Source organism: Tachyglossus aculeatus, chromosome 11 (assembly GCF_015852505.1).
Source record: "Tachyglossus aculeatus isolate mTacAcu1 chromosome 11, mTacAcu1.pri, whole genome shotgun sequence".
Lineage (NCBI taxonomy): Eukaryota > Metazoa > Chordata > Mammalia > Monotremata > Tachyglossidae > Tachyglossus > Tachyglossus aculeatus.
The window spans coordinates 24,691,078-24,712,420 of NC_052076.1; the positions used below are offsets into that span (position 1 = coordinate 24,691,078).

The 21,343-nt window shown below is 47.6% G+C and overlaps 1 protein-coding gene across 2 annotated transcripts in view; it reads left to right on the top strand.

The window, feature by feature from the left end:
- Positions 1-6,930: 6,930 nt before the first annotated feature.
- The window catches only part of PLCD3 (phospholipase C delta 3), a 64,150-nt gene continuing 49,737 nt past the window's right edge, over positions 6,931-21,343 (top strand). For both annotated transcript variants that reach the window (XM_038754170.1, XM_038754171.1), the window contains exon 1: positions 6,931-7,092. In XM_038754170.1, the coding sequence (XP_038610098.1) occupies positions 7,011-7,092 (82 nt within the window). In that variant the 5' untranslated portion in view covers positions 6,931-7,010. The remainder of the gene's footprint in view (positions 7,093-21,343) is intronic.

A 21,343-nucleotide genomic window follows, 5' to 3' on the forward strand; every position in this document is an offset into this window, starting at 1 on the left:
TCTCCTCGCGCACCCGCCCCCTGGCGACGGCGAGGACAGCGCGCGGCCGGACTAATGCGCCCCCTGGTGGGGCCCAAGGAGGCCTGGCGCCGGACCGAGGCGCCCCCTGGTGGAAACTCGGGGAGCCCGGCGCTCGCTCATTCATTCCTTCGTTCGTTCGGTCGTTCGTTCATTCATTCATTCGTTCGTTCATTCATTCGTTCGTTCGTCCGTTCGTTCATTCATTCGTTCGTTCGTCCGTTCGTTCATTCATTCGTTCGTTCGTCCGTTCGTTCATTCATTCGTTCGTTCGTCCGTTCGTTCATTCATTCGTTCGTCCGTTCATTCATTCATTCGCTCGTTCGTCCGTTCATTCATTCATTCTTTCGTTCGTCCGTCCGTTCATTCATTCATCCGTTCGGTCATTCATTCATTCATTCGTTCGGTCATGCGTTCGTTCGTTCGTTCATTCATTCGTTCGTTTGTTCATTCATTCGTTCATTCATTCATCCATTCGTTCATTCGTTTGTTCATTCATTCGTTCATTCATTCATCCATTCGTTTGTTCATTCTTTCGTTCATTCATTCATCCATTCGTTCATTCGTTTGTTCATTCATTCGTTCATTCAATCATTCATTCGTTTGTTCATTCGTTCGTTCATTCATTCATCCATTCGTTCATTCGTTTGTTCATTCATTCGTTCATTCAATCATTCATTCGTTTGTTCATTCGTTCGTTCATTCATTCATCCATTCGTTTGTTCATTCATTCGTTTGTTCATTCATTCGTTCATTCAATCATTCATTCGTTTGTTCATTCATTCATTCATCCATTCGTTCATTCATTTGTTCATTCATTCGTTCATTCATTCATCCATTCGTTCATTCGTTTGTTCATTTATTCGTTCATTCATTCATTCATTCATTCGTTCGTTCGTTCCCTCGGTCGTTCGTTCGTTCGTTCATTCATTCATTCATTCATTCATTCATCCCCACGAGAAGCAGCGTGGCTCCGTGGAAAGAGCCCCGGCTCGGGAGTCAGAGGTCTTGGGTTCAAATCCGGACTCCGCCACTTGTCAGCTGGGTGACCTTGGGCAAGTCACTTCACTTCTCTGGGCCTCAGTTCCCTCATCTGGAAAATGGGGATGAAGACTGTGAGCCCCCCGTGGGACAACCTGATCACCTTGGAACCTCCCCAGCGCTTAGAGCAGTGCTTGGCACATAGTAAGCGCTTAATAAATGCCAACATTATTATTATTATTATTATTATTATTATTATAATCCCGGGGCAGGAGTTTTAGCGTACCCAGGGTGGCAGCCTTGGGTGCCAACCTTGGAGCTAGGCCCGAGGCGGCCACCAAGGGGCGCTGCGCCCTCACCTTTCCTTTGACTCTGTAGTGAACCCCCCCATTCATTCATTCATTCATTCAATCGTATTTATTGAGCGCTTACCGTGTACTGTGTTACCCCCCTTCCTCTCCCCTTCATCCCCCCTCCATCCCCCCGTCTTACCTCCTTCCCTTCCCCACAGCACCTGTATAGATGTATATACGTTTGTACATATTTATTACTCTATTTATTTATTTTACTTGTACATATCTATTTTATTTATTTTATTTTGTTAGAATGTTTGGTTTTGTTCTTTGTCTCCCCCTTCTAGACTGTGAGCCCACTGTTGGGTAGGGATTGTCTCTATATGTTCCAACTTGTACTTGCCAAGCGCTTAGTACAGTGCTCTGCACACAGTAAGCGCTCAATAAATACGATTGATTGATTGATTGATTGATTGCAGAGCGCTGTACCAAACCCCGCCCTCGGAGCCCCCCGAGGCCAGGCCTCCCCCACACTCCGGCCCGCACCGGGCAAGCTCCCGCCGAGCAGGGCAGATAATGTAATAATAATAATAATAATAATAATAATAATAATAGCATTTGTTAAGCGCTTACTATGTGCGAAGCACTGTACTAAGCGCTGGGGGGGCTACAAGCTGATCAGGTCGGACTCAGTCCCTGTCCTATGTGGGGCTCACCGTCTCAGTCCCCATTTTACAGATGAGGGCACTGAGGCCCAGAGAAGTGAAGTGACTAGCCCAAGGTCACACAGCTGACAGTAATAATAATGATGGTTTTTGTTGATGATGATGATGATGATGATGATGGCATTTATTAAGCGCTTACTATGTGCCAAGCACTGTTCTAAGCGCTGGGGAGGATACAAGGCGATCAGGTTGTCCCACGGGGGGGCTCCCAGTCTTCATCCCCATTTTCCAGATGAGGGAACTGAGGCCCAGAGAAGTGAAGTGACTTGCCCAAAGTCACCCAGCTGACAATTGGCGGAGCCGGGATTTGAACCCATGACCTCTGACTCCAAAGCCCGGGCTCTTTCCACTGAGCCACACTGCTTCTCACGCTGCTTTTGTTAAGCGCTTACTATGTGCCAAACACTGTACTAAGCGCTGGGGTAGGTACAAGGCGATCAGGTTGTCCCACGTGGGGCTCACAGTCGTAATCCCCATTTTACAGCTGAGGGAACTGAGGCCCAGAGAAGGAAGTGACTTACCCAAGGTCACCCAGCTGACAAGAGGCGGAGTGGATGGGACAACTTTCCAGCCTCTAAGAACGGGACGCCCCGGAACCCATTCATTCATTCATTTATTCATTCATTCATTCATTCTTTCTTCCTTTCTTTCTTTCTTTCTTTCTTTCTTTCATTCATTCATTCATTCCATCGTATTTATTGAGCGTCTACTGTTCATTCATTCATTCACTCGTATTTATTGAGCGCTTACGGTGTGCAGAGCACTGTACTAAGCGCTTGGGAAGTACAATTCAGCAACAGATAGAGATAATCCCTCCCCAACAACAGGCTCACAGCCTAGAAGGGGGAGACAGAGAACAAAACAAAACATATCATTAACAAAATAAAGTAGAATAAATATGTACAAGTAAAATAAATAAATAGGGTAATATTTTGTTAGATTTATTCATTCCATCGTATTTATTCATTCATTCATTCAATCGTATTTATTGAGCGCTTACTGTGTGCACAGCACTGTACTAAGCGCTTGGGAAGTCCAATTCAGCAACAAGTAGGGCCGGTCCCTACCCAACAACGGGTTCACAGTCTAGAAGGGGGAGCCATTCATCCATTTATTCATTCAATCGTATTTACTGAGCGCTTTCTGTGTGCAGAGCACTGTACTAAGCGCTTGGGAAGTCCAACTGAACAGCAGATAGAGACCATTCCTACCCAACAACGGGCTCCCAGTCTCGAAGGGGGAGGCATTCATCCATGCATTCATTCCATCGTACTTACTGAGCGCTTTCTGTGTGCAGAGCACTGTACTAAGCGCTTGGGAAGTCCAATTCAGCAACAAGTAGAGCCTGTCCCTACCCAACAACGGGCTCACAGTCTAGAAGGGGGAGACAATCATCCATTTATTCATTCCATCGTATTTACTGAGCGCTTTCTGTGCGCAGAGCACTGTACTAAGCGCTTGGGCAGTCCAACTGAACAGCAGATAGAGACCATTCCTACCCAACAACAGGCTCGCAGTCTCGAAGGGGGAGCCATTCATCCATTTAGTCATTCCATCGTATTTACTGAGCGCTTTTGGTGTGCAGAGCACTGTACTAAGCGCTTGGGCAGTCCAATTGAACAGCAGATAGAGACATTTCTACCCAACAACGGGCTCCCAGTCTAGAAGGGGGAGACGCTCATCCATTTATTCATTCCATCTTATTCACTGAGCGCTTTCGGTGTGCAGAGCACTGTACTAAGCGCTTGGGAAGTCCAACTACCGTTTCTACCCAACAACGGGCTCCCAGTCTAGAAGGGGGAGACATTCATCCATTTAGTCATTCCATCGTATTTACTGAGCGCTTTCGGTGTGCAGAGCACTGTACTAAGCGCTTGGGCAGTCCAATTGAACAGCAGATAGAGACATTTCTACCCAACAACGGGCTCCCAGTCTAGAAGGGGAAGACATTCATCCATTTAGTCATTCCATCGTACTTACTGAGCGCTTTCTGTGCGCAGAGCACTGTACTAAGCGCTTGGGCAGTCCAATTGAACAGCAGATAGAGACATTTCTACCCAACAACGGGCTCCCAGTCTAGAAGGGGGAGACATTCATCCATTTAGTCATTCCATCGTATTTACTGAGCGCTTTCTGTGTGCAGAGCACTGTACTAAGCGCTTGGGAAGTCCAACTACCATTTCCACCCAACAATGGGCTCCCAGTCTCGAAGGGGGAGCCATTCATCCATGCATTCATTCCATCGTACTTACTGAGCGCTTTCGGTGTGCAGAGCACTGTACTAAGCGCCTGGGAAGTCCAACTACCATTCCTACCCAACAACGGGCTCCCAGTCTCGAAGGGGGAGCCATTCATCCATTTAGTCATTCCATCGTATTTACTGAGCGCTTTCTGTGTCCAATGCACTGTACTAAGCGCCTGGGAAGTCCAACTACCATTTCTACCCAACAACGGGCTCCCAGTCTCGAAGGGGGAGCCATTCATCCATGCATTCATTCCATCGTACTTACTGAGCGCTTTCGGTGCGCAGAGCACTGTACTAAGCGCTTGGGAAGTCCAACTACCATTTCTACCCAACAACGGGCTCCCAGCCTCGAAGGGGGAGCCATTCATCCATTTAGTCATTCCATCGTATTTACTGAGCGCTTTCGGTGCGCAGAGCACTGTACTAAGCGCTTGGGAAGTCCAACTACCATTTCCACCCAACAACGGGCTCCCAGTCTCGAAGGGGGAGCCATTCATCCATTTAGTCATTCCATCGTACTTACTGAGCGCTTTCTGTGTGCAGAGCACTGTACTAAGCGCTTGGGAAGTCCAACTACCATTTCCACCCAACAACGGGCTCCCAGTCTCGAAGGGGGAGCCATTCATCCATTTAGTCATTCCATCGTACTTACTGAGCGCTTTCTGTGTGCAGAGCACTGTACTCAGCGCTTGGGAAGTCCAACTACCATTCCTACCCAACAACGGGCTCCCAGTCTCGAAGGGGGAGCCATTCATCCATGCATTCATTCCATCGTACTTACTGAGCGCTTTCGGTGTGCAGAGCACTGTACTCAGCGCTTGGGAAGTCCAACTACCATTTCCACCCAACAACGGGCTCCCAGTCTCGAAGGGGGAGCCATTCATCCATTTAGTCATTCCATCGTACTTACTGAGCGCTTTCTGTGTGCAGAGCACTGTACTAAGCGCTTGGGAAGTCCAACTACCATTTCCACCCAACAACGGGCTCCCAGTCTCGAAGGGGGAGCCATTCATCCATTTAGTCATTCCATCGTACTTACTGAGCGCTTTCTGTGTGCAGAGCACTGTACTCAGCGCTTGGGAAGTCCAACTACCATTCCTACCCAACAACGGGCTCCCAGTCTCGAAGGGGGAGCCATTCATCCATGCATTCATTCCATCGTACTTACTGAGCGCTTTCGGTGTGCAGAGCACTGTACTAAGCGCCTGGGAAGTCCAACTACCATTCCTACCCAACAACGGGCTCCCAGTCTCGAAGGGGGAGACATTCATCCATTTAGTCATTCCATCGTATTTACTGAGCGCTTTCTGTGTGCAGAGCACTGTACTAAGCGCTTGGGAAGTCCAACTACCATTTCCACCCAACAACGGGCTCCCAGTCTCGAAGGGGGAGCCATTCATCCATTTAGTCATTCCATCGTATTTACTGAGCACTTTCTGTGTGCAGAGCACTGTACTAAGCGCCTGGGAAGTCCAACTACCATTCCTACCCAACAACGGGCTCCCAGTCTCGAAGGGGGAGCCATTCATCCATTTAGTCATTCCATCGTACTTACTGAGCGCTTTCTGTGTGCAGAGCACTGTACTCAGCGCTTGGGAAGTCCAACTACCATTTCCACCCAACAACGGGCTCCCAGTCTCGAAGGGGGAGCCATTCATCCATTTAGTCATTCCATCGTATTTACTGAGCACTTTCTGTGTGCAGAGCACTGTACTAAGCGCCTGGGAAGTCCAACTACCATTCCTACCCAACAACGGGCTCCCAGTCTCGAAGGGGGAGCCATTCATCCATTTAGTCATTCCATCGTATTTACTGAGCGCTTTCTGTGTCCAATGCACTGTACTAAGCGCCTGGGAAGTCCAACTACCATTTCTACCCAACAACGGGCTCCCAGTCTCGAAGGGGGAGCCATTCATCCATTTAGTCATTCCATCGTATTTACTGAGCGCTTTCTGTGTGCAGAGCACTGTACTAAGCGCTTGGGAAGTCCAACTACCATTTCCACCCAACAACGGGCTCCCAGTCTCGAATGGGGAGCCATTCATCCATGCATTCATTCCATCGTACTTACTGAGCGCTTTCTGTGTGCAGAGCACTGTACTAAGCGCTTGGGCAGTCCAACTACCATTCCTACCCAACAACGGGCTCCCAGTCTCGAAGGGGGAGCCATTCATCCATTTAGTCATTCCATCGTACTTACTGAGCGCTTTCTGTGTGCAGAGCACTGTACTAAGCGCCTGGGAAGTCCAACTACCATTTCCACCCAACAACGGGCTCCCAGTCTCGAAGGGGGAGCCATTCATCCATGCATTCATTCCATCGTACTTACTGAGCGCTTTCGGTGTTCAGAGCACTGTACTAAGCGCTTGGGCAGTCCAACTACCATTCCTACCCAACAACGGGCTCCCAGTCTCGAAGGGGGAGCCATTCATCCATGCATTCATTCCATCGTATTTACTGAGCGCTTTCTGTGTCCAATGCACTGTACTAAGCGCTTGGGACGTCCAGTTCAGTCCCACAGTACGAGGCTCACAGTCAGAGGAAAGAGGGAGAGGGCCTCGTCCTGGGCACTGCCCCCCTCTCTCTGTCCCTCCTCCTCCTCCTCCTCCTCCTGCTCCTCCTCCTGCTCCTCCCTGCTCCTTCCTCTGTCCTGCCCATTCCCGGCTCCGCTAAGTTTTTCCCTGGATTGGGATCAGGATCTGGAGTGGGGCCTCGGGACGGACGGATTGAGCCCCCCTTCCCCTGAGGATGCTGTGTGGCCGCAGCTGGAGGGGTCGCTCACATAGCCCCCCGGGCCCGGGCCTGGGCCTGCGGGCCCTGAAGAAGATGGGTCAGTACCGGGATGGAGCCTGGGGGGACGGGGGGAGGGAGAGGAATAATTAGAATAACAATAATAGTAATAATAATAAGAAGAATAGCATTTATTAAGCGCTTACTATAATAATGATGGCATTTGTTCAGCGCTTACTACGTGCAAAGCACTGCTCTAAGCGCTGGGGGGGGAGACAGGGTGATCCGGTTGTCCCACGGGGGGCTCCCAGTCTTCATCCCCATTTTCCAGATGAGGGAACTGAGGCCCAGAGAAATAATAATGATGGCATTTATTAAGCGCTTACTATAAGAATAATAATGATGGTAAGCGCTTACTATGGGCAAAGCACTGGTCTAAGCGCTGGGGGGGAGACAAGGTGATCAGGGTGTCCCACGGGGGGCTCCCAGTCTTCATCCCCATTTTCCAGGTGAGGGAACTGAGGCCCAGAGAAATAATAATAGTGGCATTCAGTAAGCGGCTCCCAGTCTTCGTCCCCATTTTCCAGGTGAGGGAACTGAGGCCCAGAGAAATAATAATAGTGGCATTTATTAAGCGGTTACTGTAATAATAATGATGATGATGGTGAGGGCTTACTATGTGCAAAGCACTGGTCTAAGTGCTGGGGGGATACAGGGTGATCAGGTTGTCCCACGGGGGGCTCACAGTCTTCGTCCCCATTTTCCAGGTGAGGGAACTGAGGCCCCGAGAAATAATAATGATGGCATGTATTAAGCACTTACTATAATAATAATGATGATGGTAAGCGCTTACTATGTGCAAAGCACTGCTCTAAGCGCTGGGGGGGATGCAAGGTGATCAGGTTGTCCCACGGGGGGCTCCCAGTCTTCATCCCCATTTTCCAGATGAGGGAACTGAGGCCCCGAGAAATAATAATAGTGGCATTCAGTAAGCGGCTCCCAGTCTTCATCCACATTTTCCAGATGAGGGAACTGAGGCCCCGAGAAATAATAATAGTGGCATTTATTAAGCGCTTACTATGATAATAATGATGATGGTGAGCGCTTACTATGTGCAAAGCACTGGTCTAAGCGCTGGGGGGATGCAAGGTGATCAGGTTGTCCCACGGGGGGCTCCCACTCTTCATCCCCATTTTCCAGATGAGGGAACTGAGGCCCAGAGAAATAATAATAGTGGCATTCATTAAGTGCGTACTATAATAATAATAATGGTGGTAAGCGCTTACTATGTGCAAAGCACTGGTCTAAGCGCTGGGGGGGATACAAGGTGATCGGGGTGTCCCATGGGGGGCTCACAGTCTTCATCCCCATTTTCCAGATGAGGGAACCTCAGTTCTCAGTTCTCAGGGCCTAGAGAAGTGAAGTGACTCGCCCTAAGTCACCCAGCTGACAATTGGCGGGGCCGGGATTCGAACCCATGACCTCTGACTCCAAAGCCCGGGCTCTTTTTAGACTGTGAGCCCGCTGTTGGGTAGGGACCGTCTCTATATGTTGCCAACTTGTACTTCCCAAGCGCTTAGTCCAGTGCTCTGCACACAGTAAGCGCTCAATAAATACGATTGATGATGATAAAATAAATAGAATAGATATGTACAAGTAAAATAAATAGAGTAATAAATATGTACAAATATACGTACGGGTGCTGTGGGGAAGGTAAGGAGGTAAGGCGGGGGGGATGGAGAGGGTGAGGAGGGTGGCATTTGTTAAGCGCTTACTCTGTGCCCGGCACTGTACTAAGCGCTGGGTGGTTACAATAGTAATAGTAATGGTGGTATTTGTTAAGCACTTAGTGCCAGGCACTGTACTAAGCGCTGGGTGGATACAGTAATAATAGTAATGGTGGTATTTGTTAAGTGCTTACTCGGTGCCAGGCACTGTACTAAGCGCTGGGTGGATGCAATAATAATAATAATGATGGCATTTGTTAAGTGCTTACTCTGTGCCAGGCACTGTACTAAGCGCTGGGTGGATACAGTAATAATAGTAATGGTGGTATTTGTTAAGTGCTTACTCGGTGCCAGGCTCTGTACTAAGCGCTGGGTGGATGCAATAATAATAATAATGATGGCATTTGTTAAGTGCTTACTCTGTGCCAGGCACTGTACTCAGCGCTGGGTGGATACAGTAATAATAGTAATGGTGGTATTTGTTAAGTGCTTACTTGGTGCCAGGCTCTGTACTAAGCGCTGGATGGATACAATAATAATAATGATGATGGCTCTGTGCTCCTTCTGTGCTTCTTCTCCCTCTATGCTCCCTCTGCTTCCTCTGTACTTCCTTTGGGCATGGGAGAGGAATAATAATAATAATAATAATAATAATAATAATAATAATGGCATTTATTAAGCACTTACTATGTGCAAAGCACTGTTCTAAGCGCTGGGGAGGTTACAAGGTGATCAGGTTGTCCCATGGGAGGCTCACAGTCTTCATCCCCATTTTCCAGATGAGGGAACTGAGGCCCAGAGAAGTGAAGTGACTTGCCCAAAGTCACCCAGCTGAAAATTGGCGGAGCTGGGATTTGAACCCATGACCTCTGACTCCAAAGCCCGGGCTCTTGCCACTGAGCCACGTTTGGTGGTATTTGTTAAGTGCTTACTCTGTGCCGGGCACGGTACTAAGCGCTTGGGTGGATACAATAATAGTAGTAATGGTGGTATTTGTTAAGCGCTTACTCGGTGCCGGGCACTGTAAAAAGCGCTGGGCGGATACAATAATAATAATAATGATGGCATTTGTTAAGCGTTTACTATGTGCAAAGCACTGTTCTAAGTGCTGGGGGGGATACAAGGCGATCAGGTTGTCCCACGTGGGGCTCACAGTCTTCATCCCCATTTTACAGATGAGGTCACTGAGGCCCAGAGAAGTGAAGTGATTTGCCCAAGATCTCACAGCAGACAAGTGGCGGAGCCGGGATTCGAACCCACGTCCTCCGACTCCCAAGGCCGGGCTCTTTCCACTGAGCCACGCTGCTTCTCTCAAATGGGGTTGGACCCAGTCCCTGTCCCGTGTGGGGCTCACGGTCTCAATCCCCATTTTCCAGATGAGGGAACTGAGGCCCGGAGAAGGGAAGTGACTTGCCCAAAGTCACACAGCTGCCAGTTGGCGGAGCCGCGATTTGAACCCATGACCTCTGACTCCAAAGCCTGGGCTCTTTCCATTGAGCCATGCTTCTTCGCAATCAATCAATCAATCAATCGTATTTATTGAGCGCTTACTGTGTGCAGAGCACTGTACTAAGCGCTCGGGAAGTACAAGTTGGCAACATATAGAGACATTCCCTACCCAACAGTGGGCTCACAACCTGATCAATCAATCAATCAATCAATCAACCGTATTTATTGAGCGCTTACTGTGTGCAGAGCACTGGACTAAGCGCTTGGGAAGTCCAAGTTGGCAACATATAGAGACGGTCCCTACCCAACAGTGGGCTGATCGCCTTGTAACCTCCCCAGCGCTTAGAACAGTGCTTTGCACATAGTAAGCGCTTAACAAATGCCATCCTCATCATTATTGTTGAGAAGCAGCGCGGCTCAGTGGGAAGAGCCCGGGCTTTGGAGTCAGAGGTTCCAATCCCGGCTCCGCCAATTGCCAGCTGGGTGACTTTGGGCAAGTCGCTTCACTTCTCTGGGCCTCAGTTCCCTCATCTGTCGAACGGGGATGAAGACAGCGAGCCCCCCGTGGGACAACCTGATCACCTTGTAACCTCCCCAGCGCTGAGAACAGTGCTTTGCACATAGTGAGCGCTTAATAAGTGCCGTTATTATTATTATTGTTGTTAATAATAACAATTATTATTGTTATTGTCTCCCCCTTTTAGATTCAAGGCCCTACTGAGAGCTCCCCTCCTCCAGGAGGCCTTCCCAGACTGAGCCCCTTCCTTCCTCTCCCCCTCGTCCCCCTCTCCATCCCCCCGTCTTACCTCCTTCCCTTCCCCACCGCACCTGTATAGATGTTTGTACGTATTTATTACTCTATTTATTTTACTTGTACGCATCTATTCTATTTATTTTATTTTGTTAGTATGTTTGGTTTTGTTCTCTGTCTCCCCCTTTTAGACTGTGAGCCCACTGTTGGGTAGGGACTGTCTCTATGTGATGCCAATTTGTACTTCCCAAGCGCTTAGTACAGTGCTCTGCACATAGTAAGCGCTCAATAAATACGATTGATTGATTGATTGATTGATTTATTACTCTATTTATTTTACTTGTACGCATCTATTTTATTTATTTTATTTTGTTAGTATGTTTGGTTTTGTTCTCTGTCTCCCCCTTCTAGACTGTGAGCCCGCCGTCGGGTAGGGACTGTCTCTAGATGTTGCCAATTTGGACTTCCCAAGCGCTTAGTGCGGTGCTCTACACGCAGTAAGCGCTCAATAGATATGATTGATTGATGATTGATTGATTATTATTATTATTATTATTATTATTATTAGAGGGCTGAAAGGGGTCGGAGTCAGGTGAATAAGTGGCATAGCCTGCACCCTGCATCCAATATATTCCCCAATACGCACATGGTAATCCTGGCATGTGTCGACAGACAGGTCTACTTACGCGCTAAGCACTGATAATCAGCACAAGATAATCAGGTCAGACAGTTCCTGTTCCACAGGATTCACAGTCCCGGTCCCACGGGAATCTCAGCCGAGCGACAGCGCGGCTCAGTGGAAAAACTACAGACTTGGGAGTCCGAGGTCATGGGTTCTAATTCCGCCTCCGCCACTTGTCGGCTGGGTGACTTGGGGCAACTCACTTCACTTCTCCGGGCCTCAGTTCCCTCACCTGTCAAATGGGGATGAAGACTGTGAGCCCCCCAGTGGGACAACCCGATCACCTGGTAACCTCCCCAGTGCTTAGAACGGTGCTTTGCACATAGTAAGTGCTTAATAAATGCCATTATTATTATTATTATTAAGCATGGGAATAAAGGCCTGACAGATGTGGGTGGGGGATGCGAAGAGCCTGGCTCAGTGGAAGGAGTCCGGGCTTTGGAGTCAGAGGTCATGGATTCAGATCCCGACTCTGCCACTTGGCATTCATTCATTCATTCAATCGTATTTATTGAGCGCTTACTGGGTGCAGAGCACTGGACTAAGCGCTTGGGAAGTCCAAGTTGGCAACATATAGAGACGATCCCTACCCAACAGTGGGCTCACAGTCTAGAAGGGGGAGACATCTGGTTGACTTGGGGCAACATTATTATTATTATTATTATTATTTGGAGTCAGGGGTCATGGGTTCAAATCCCAGCTCTGCCAATTGTCAGCTGTGTGACTTTGGGCAAGTCACTTCACTTCTCTGGGCCTCAGTTACCTCATCTGTCAAATGGGGATGAAGACTGTGAGCCCCCCCGTGGGACAACCTGATCACCTGGTAACCACCCTAGCACTTAGAACAGTGCTTTGCACATAGTAAGTGCTTAATAAATGCCATCATTATTATTCTCTGTGCCTCAGTTCCCTCATCTGTAAAATGGGGATGAAGACTGTGAGCCCCATGTGGGACAGCCTGATCACCTTGTATCTATTCCAGAGCTTAGAACAGTGTTTGGCATATAGCAAGCAACAAATACCATTATTATTATTATTATTCTTATTATTATTATTATAGAGCACAGGCCTGGGATTCAGAGGACCTGGGTTCTAATTCCGGCTCCGCCACTTATCTGCTTGTGGGACAAGTCACTTCACTTCTCTGGGCCTCAGTTACCTTGTCTGTAGAATGGGGATTATGACTGTGAGCCCCAGGTGCGACAAACGACTGCATCCAACCTGGTGATCTTGTACTTACCCCGGCGCTTAGTAAGTGCCTGGCGCATAGTAAGCACTTAATGAGTACCATTAAAAAAGAAATTTAAAAAGAGGGAGGGAAAGCGGTGATCTGATCCCCATTTTACAGATGAGGAAACTGTGCACCAGTGAGGTTCAGTGAGATGCCCAAGATCATTCAGTCATTCAATTGTATTTATTGAGCGCTTACTGTGTGCCGAGCACTGGACTAAGCGCTTGGGAAGTACAAGTTGGTGACATATAGAGACGGTCCCTACCCACAGCAAGCAAGTGACACAGCCAGGATTCGAACCCAGGTCCGCCTGACTCCCGGCCTCCTGCTCTTTAGCCGTGGCTCAGTGGAAAGAGGCCGGGCTTGGGAGTCAGAGGACATGGGTTCTAATCCTGGCTCTGCCACTTGTCAACTGTGTGACCTTGGGAAAGTCACTTAACTTCTCTGGGCCTCAGTTACCTCATCTGTAAAATGGGGATGAAAACTGTGAGCCCCACGTGGGACAACCTGATCACCTTGGAGCCTCCCCAGCGCTTAGAACGGTGCTTTGCACATAGTAAGCGCTTAATAAATGCCGTTCTTATTATTATTATTCTCTGGGCCTCAGTGACCTCATCTGTAAAATGGGGATTAAACCTGTGAGCCCCCCGTGGGACAACCTGATCACCTTGTAGCCTCCCCAGCGCTTAGAACAGTGCTTTGCACATAGTAAGCGCTTAACAGATACCAACGTTATTATTATTATTATTATTATTATCCTGAATCCTGGACCGAGCTCTGGCCCGGGCAGGGCACAGGTGCCAAGGTCGTTGTCCGGGGAGGCTGACCAGAGGGGTCCAGAGGGTGGAACCCAGGTAATAATAATAATAATAATAATAATGATAATAATAATGATAATAATAATGGCAAGCACTTTTCTAAGGGCTGGGGAGGTTACAAGGTGATCAGGTTGTCCCACAGGGGGCTCACAGTCTTCATCCCCATTTTACAGTTGAGGCAACTGAGGCCCAGAGAAGTCAAGTGACTTGCCCAAAGTCACACAGCTGACAATTGGCGGAGCCGGGATTTGACCTTTGACTCCAAAGCCCGGGCTCTTTCCACTGAGCCACGCTGCTTCTCTGTCCTGCCTCCCCTCGCGGAAGACTGGGGCGTAGGTGGTGCCAGGGTCTTAGGGCCTTAGCGCTTAGTACAGTGCTCTGCACACAGTAAGCACTCAATAAATACGATTGATTGGTTGATTGATTAGGGTATCTTATTAGGGAAGCAGTGTGGCTCAGTGGATAGAGCCCGGACTTGGGAATCAGAGGTCATGGGTTCTAATCCCGGCTCTGCCACTTGTCAGCTGGGTGACTTTGGCCAAGTCACTTCACTTCTCTGGGCCTCAGTTCCCTCATCTGGAAAATGGGGATTAAGACTGTGAGCCCCCACGTGGGACAACCCGATTACCTTGTATCTACCCCAGTGCTTTGTACAGTGCTTGGCACATAGTAAGTGCTTAATTCCAACATTATTATTATCCTTTTAGACTCTGAGCCCACTGTTGGGTAGGGACTGTCTCTATATGTTGCCAACTTGGACTTCCCAAGCGCTTAGTCCAGTGCTCTGCACACAGTAAGCGCTCAATAAATACGATTGATTGATTGATTGGTAGAGCCAGAATGAGGGGGTCCCACCCCTCAAACCCCCCACCTCTTCCTCCTCCTACCCCCAGGAGCAGCCCCAACTCCCGCATCCCCGGCCCCCCTGGTTTATGCCAAGGTCAGCCCGCAGAGCCGGGAGCCCGTCCGCGGCGTGTGCCCGCTGCTGTGCTGAGTTGGCAGACCCCCCTCCCTCCCTGTCCCTTCCTGTCCCTCCTCCCTGTCCCTCCATCATCATCATCATCATCAATCGTATTTATTGAGCGCTTACTATGTGCAGAGCACTGTTCTAAGCGCTTGGGAAGTCCAAATTGGCAACATCTAGAGACAGTCCCTACCCAACAGTGGGCTCACAGTCTAAAAGGGGGAGACAGAGAACAAAACCAAACATACTAACAAAATAAAATAAATAGAATAGATATGTAAATAAATAGAGTAATAAATATGTACAAACATATATCCATATATACAGGTGCTGTAGGGAAGGGAAGGAGGTAAGATGGGGGGGATGGAGAGGGGGACGAGGGGGAGAGGAAGGAAGGAGCTCAGTCTGGGAAGGCCTCCTGGAGGAGGTGAGCTCTCAGCAGGGCCTTGAAGGGAGGAAGAGAGCTAGCTCGGCGGATGGGCAGAGGGATTGGGGGCATTCCAGGCCCGGGGGATGACGTGGGCCGGGGGTCAATGGTGGGACAGGCGAGAGCGAGGTACGGTCATCATCATCATCATCATCAATCGTATTTATTGATTTATTATCCATCCGTCCCTACCCACATCCCCTGGTCAAAGGGCTCGAGAGGCTTGGGCAGCAGGGCGATGCCTAAACCATCCTCATTCCAGTCCGGTGAGTCCCCTCCTGGGTGTCCCCCGGCCTCGGAGGGACTCTTTTCCCCCTCCCTCAGACCCTTCAACCACTCACTTCCAGGGGCAGAAGTTGGGGCTGGGAGAAAAAAGTCTGCGGCCTAGGTGTGCAGCGTCCTTGAACCCCAATTTTCTCCGGCCCGGTGGGGCTTAACACTTACCAAATACCATTATTATTATTATTATTATTCCACCACAGCACCTGTATATATGTATATATGTTTGTACATATTTATTACTCTATTTATTTATTTATTTTACTTGTACATATCTATTCTATTTATCTTATTTTGTTAGTATGTTTGGTTTTGTTCTCTGTCTCCCCCTTTCAGACTGTGAGCCCACTGTCGGGTAGGGACTGTCTCTATATGTTGCCAATTTGTACTTCCCAAGCGCTTAGTACAGTGCTCTGCACATAGTAAGCGCTCAATAAATACGATTGATGATGATGATGATGGAAAGGGGAGACAGACAACCAAACAAAACATATTAACAAAATAAAATAGAATAGTAAATATGTACAAGTAAAATAGAGTAATAAATCTGTACAGTCATTCATTCATTCGTTCAATCGTATTTATTGAGCGCTTACTGCGTGCAGAGCACTGGACTAAGCGCTTAGGAAGTACAAGTTGGCAACGTATAGAGAGGGTCCCTACCCAACAGTGGGCTCACAGTCTGGAAAGGGGAGACAGACAACCAAACAAAACATATTAACAAAATAAAATAGATGGAATAGTAAATATGTACAAGTAAAATAGAGTAATAAATCTGTACAATCATTCATTCATTCAATCATATTTACTGAGCGCTTACTGTGTGCAGAGCACTGGACTAAGCGCTTGGGAAGTCCAAGTTGGCAACATCTAGAGACGGTCCCTACCCAACAGCGGGCTCACAGGCTAGAAGGGGGAGACAGACAACAAAACCAAACATATTAACAAAATAGAATAGTAGACAGACAACAAAACATATTAACAAAATAAAATAGATAGAATAGTAAATATGTACAAGTAAAATAAATAGAGTAATAAGTCTGTCCAAACATATATACAGGTGCTGTGGGGAGGGGAAGGAGGTAAGGCGGGGGGATGGGGAGGGGGAGAGGAATGGGGGGGTTGAGTGTGGGAAGGCCTCCTGGAGGAGGTGAGCTCTCAGGAGGGCTTTGAAGGGAGGAAGAGAGCTAGCTTGGCGGATAATAATGATAATAGTGATGGCATTTATTAAGCACTTACTATGTGCAAAGCACTGTTCTAAGAGCTGGGTGTGCCCATGGGTTGTTGGGGAGCAGCAGGCGGTGGGCAGGGAATCCCCCTCTGCCCCCAGGTCTCCCCTGAACTGTGCCCATCATAATTCCGGATGCGCCACCAGGAGTTCAATCAATCCATCAATCGTATTTATTGAGCGCTGACTGTGTGCAGAGCACTGTACTAAGCGCTTGGGAAGTCCAAGTTGGCAACACATAGAGACGGTCCCTACCCAACAACGGGCTCACGGTCTAGAAGGGGGAGGCAGGGAACCAAACCAAACATATTAACAAAATAAAATAAATAGAATAGATATGTGCAAGTAAAATAGAGTAATAAATCCGTACAAACATATATACATATATTCAATCAATCAATCGTATTTATTGAGCGCTGACTGTGTGCAGAGCACTGTACTAAGCGCTTGGGAAGTCCAAGTTGGCAACACATAGAGACGGTCCCGACCCAACAACGGGCTCACGGTCTAGAAGGGGGAGGCAGGGAACCAAACCAAACATATTAACAAAATAAAATAAATAGAATAGATATGTGCAAGTAAAATAGAGTAATAAATCCGTACAAACATATATACATATATTCAATCAATCAATCGTATTTATTGAGCGCTGACTGTGTGCAGAGCACTGTACTAAGCGCTTGGGAAGTCCAAGTTGGCAACACATAGAGACGGTCCCGACCCAACAACGGGCTCACGGTCTAGAAGGGGGAGGCAGGGAACCAAACCAAACATATTAACAAAATAAAATAAATAGAATAGATATGTGCAAGTAAAATAGAGTAATAAATCCGTACAAACATATATACATATATTCAATCAATCAATCGTATTTATTGAGCGCTGACTGTGTGCAGAGCACTGTACTAAGCGCTTGGGAAGTCCAAGTTGGCAACACATAGAGACGGTCCCGACCCAACAACGGGCTCACGGTCTAGAAGGGGGAGGCAGGGAACCAAACCAAACATATTAACAAAATAAAATAAATAGAATAGATATGTGCAAGTAAAATAGAGTAATAAATCCGTACAAACATATATACATATATTCAATCAATCAATCGTATTTATTGAGCGCTTACTGTGTGCAGAGCACTGTATGTTTGGTTTTGTTCTCTGTCTCCCCCTTTTAGACCGTGAGCCCACTGTTGGGTAGGGACCGTCTCTAGATGTTGCCAATTTGTACTTCCCAAGTGCTTAGTACAGTGTTCTGCACATAGTGAGCGCTCAATAAATGTGATTGATTGATTGATTGATTGATTACTAAGCGCTTGGGAAGTCCAAGTTGGCAACACGTAGAGACGGTCCCTACCCAACAACGGGCTCACAGTCTAGAAAGGGAACCAAACCAAACATATTAACAAAATAAAATAAATAGAATAGATATGTGCAAGTAAAATAAATAATAGAGTAATAAATCCGTACAAACATCTATACGGGTGCTGTGGGGAGGGGAAGGAGGGAAGGCGGGGGGGATGGGGAGGAGGGGGAGAGGAAGGAGGGGGCTCAGTCTGGGAAGGCCGTCCTGTCCACCGTGGGCGCGAAGGCGTGCCAACCTCCCTGCGTGGTTCACATTCCTGGTGAGGCTGCCAACATACACACATTCCCACACCTCCCTTCCCAAACAATCTACACCCCCAGCCTCTCCCACCCATTCCCCCCCCGGTTCCAACACAAACACACCCGCTTCCAACAGACACAGGCGCACCCCAACGCGCCCAGCCCATCTTCAGGCTCGGAGTGACCCCCCAAACGTGACCTGTCGCAGGGGAGGGGAAAGGGGGAAGGCCTGGTCCTGGTGGTGTCCAGTACATTCCTCCCCTGGTCCCGTGGGCTCAGGGCAGAGATTGGGGCCGGCCGAGGGGTGTCGCGGAGATAAGTGGGTCCCTTCGCCTCTGCGGTTACATAAGGGCCCAGGTTGCGGTCATTCTAAATATAGTTCAGCCCCATGGGCCAGGGTGGGGGCTGGGACTCAGGCTGGGGATGGGGAGAGGGCACAGATGAGCTTTAATTCTATTTATTCTGACAACTTGACACCCATCCATATATTTCGTTTTGTCGTCCGTCTCCCCCTTCTAGCCCGTGAGCCCCTTGCTGGGTAGGAACCATCCCTAGAGGTTACCAACTTGGACTTCCCAAGCGTTTAGTGCACAGTAAGCGCTCAGTAAATCCGATTGTACGAATAAACCCTGAGTAAGCGCTCAATAAATAAGATTGTACGAATGAGCCCTGGAATGAATGTAGGAACGGACCCTGTTTAAGCGCTCAATAAATACGATGGATTGATGGATGTCCCCCTCTCCATCCCCCCCATCTTACCTCCTTCCCTTCCCCACAGCACCTGTATATATGTATATATGTTTGTACATATTTTTTACTCTATTTTTGTACATATCTATTCTATTTATTTTATTTTGTTAGTATGTTTGGTTTTATTCTCTGTCTCCCCCTTTTCGACTGTGAGCCCACTGTTGGGTAGGGACTGTCTCTATGTGTTGCCAATTTGTACTTCCCAAGCGCTTAGTCCAGTGCTCTGCACATAGTAAGCGCTCAATAAATACGATTGATGATGATGATGGATTGATTGAGGTCCGGGCAGGAACAGGCTGGCGGCTGAGGCTCGGCCTGCGCTAGGGACGGGACTAAGGAGGAAACCGGAATCAGGAAACCAGAATCCTTGGTTCCAGGCAGGTGCGTTTATGGGGAGGCAAGGTAGTTATTTCTGATAATTTCTGATTTGTTACTCTATTTATTTATTTTGTTACTCTATTTATTTATTTATTTATTTTACTTGTACATATCTGTTCTATTTATTTCATTTTGTTAGTATGTTTGGTTTTGTTCTCTGTCTCCCCCTTTTAGACTGTGAGCCCACTGTTGGGTAGGGACTGTCTCTAGATGTTGCCAACTTGCACTTCCCAAGCGCTTAGTCCAGTGCTCTGCACACAGTAAGTGCTCAATAAATACGATTGATAATGATAATAATAATGATAATAATAATGGCATTTATTAAGCGCTTACTATGTGCAAAGCACTGTTCTAAGCACTGGGGGGACACAAGGTGATTAGGTTGTCCTATGTGGGGCTCACAGACTTAATCCCCATTTTACAGATGAGGTAACTGAGGCATAGAGAAGTGAAGTGACTTGCCCAAGTCACACAGCTGACAATTGGCGGAGCCGGAATTTGAACCCATGACCTCTGACTCCAAAGCCCGGGCTCTTTCCACTGAGCCGTGCTGCGTGGGGAGAAATAATAATAATAATAATGATGATGATGATATTTAAGCACTTACTAAGTGTCAGTTACTGTTCTAATCTCCGGGGTTGATACAAGCTTGTCATACTGGGCATAGTCCCTGAGCCACTTGGGGCTCAGGGTCAGAATCCCCATTTTCTAGATGAGGGAACTGAGGCACGGAGAAATTAAGTCAATCAATCAATCGTATTTATGGAGCGCTTACCGTGTGCAGAGCACTATACTAAGTGCTTGGGAAGTACAAGTTGGCAACATATAGAGACGGTACCTACCCAACAGTGGGCTCCCAGTCTAAAAGGGGGAGACAGAGAACAAAACCAAACATACTAACAAAATCAAATAAATAGAATAGATATGTACAAGTAAAATAAATAGAGTAATACATATGTACAAACATATATACATCTATACAGGTGCTGTGGGGAAAGGAAGGAGGTAAGATGGGGGGGATGGAGAGGGGGACGAGGGGGAGAGGAAGGAACGAGGGGGAGAGGAAGGACTCGCCCAAGGTCACACAGCAGACAAGTAGTGGAGCCGGGATTAGAAACCAGGTCCTTCTGACACCAAGGCCCATGACTCCTAAGCCCAAGGGATGTGGGGGTTGTGGGGAATGACTTTTTGTTGTTGTATTGTCAAGTGCTTAGTAAATAATAATAATCAATCAATCAATCGTATTTATTGAGCGCTTACTGTGTGCAGAGCACTGTACAAAGCGCTTGGGAAGTCCAAGCTGGCCACATATAGAGACAGTCCCTACCCAACAGTGGGCTCACAGTCTATAATCATCATCATCATCAATCGTATTTATTGAGCGCTTACTATGTGCAGAGCACTGTACTAAGCGCTTGGGAAGTACAAATTGGCAACATATAGAGACAGTCCCTACCCAACAGTGGGCTCACAGTCTAAAAGGGGGAGACAGAGAACACAACCAAACATACTAACAAAATAAAATAAATAGAATAGATATGTACAAATAAAATAAATAAATAAATAGAGTAAAAAAATATGTACAAACATATATACATATACATACATACATATATACATATATACATACATATAATGGCATTTATTAAGCACTTACTATGTGAAAAGCACTGTTCTAAGTGCTGGGGAGCTTACTGTATGCTTTGCATACAGTAAGTGCTCAATAAATACGATTTTTATTATTAATAATAATATTGTCCTCTCCCAAGCACTAAGTTCAGTGCTTTGCATACAGTAAGCGCTCAATAAATCCGATCGAATGAATGAAAGTGCTAGAGGAGGGAGGGTTGGTAAGGGATTCCCTGGGGTCTGATCCTAGGAGCTACTGGTTCCTCCTTCCTGTCCCAGGAAGAGGGATGGGTGAGGAGCCGGGGTGTGGCTCAGTGGAAAGAGCCCCGGGCTTTGGAGTCAGAGGTCATGGGTTCAAATTCCGGCTCTGCCACTTGTCAGCTGGGTGACTTTGGGTAAGTCACTTCACTTCTCCGTGCCTGTTCCCTCATCTGTAAAAT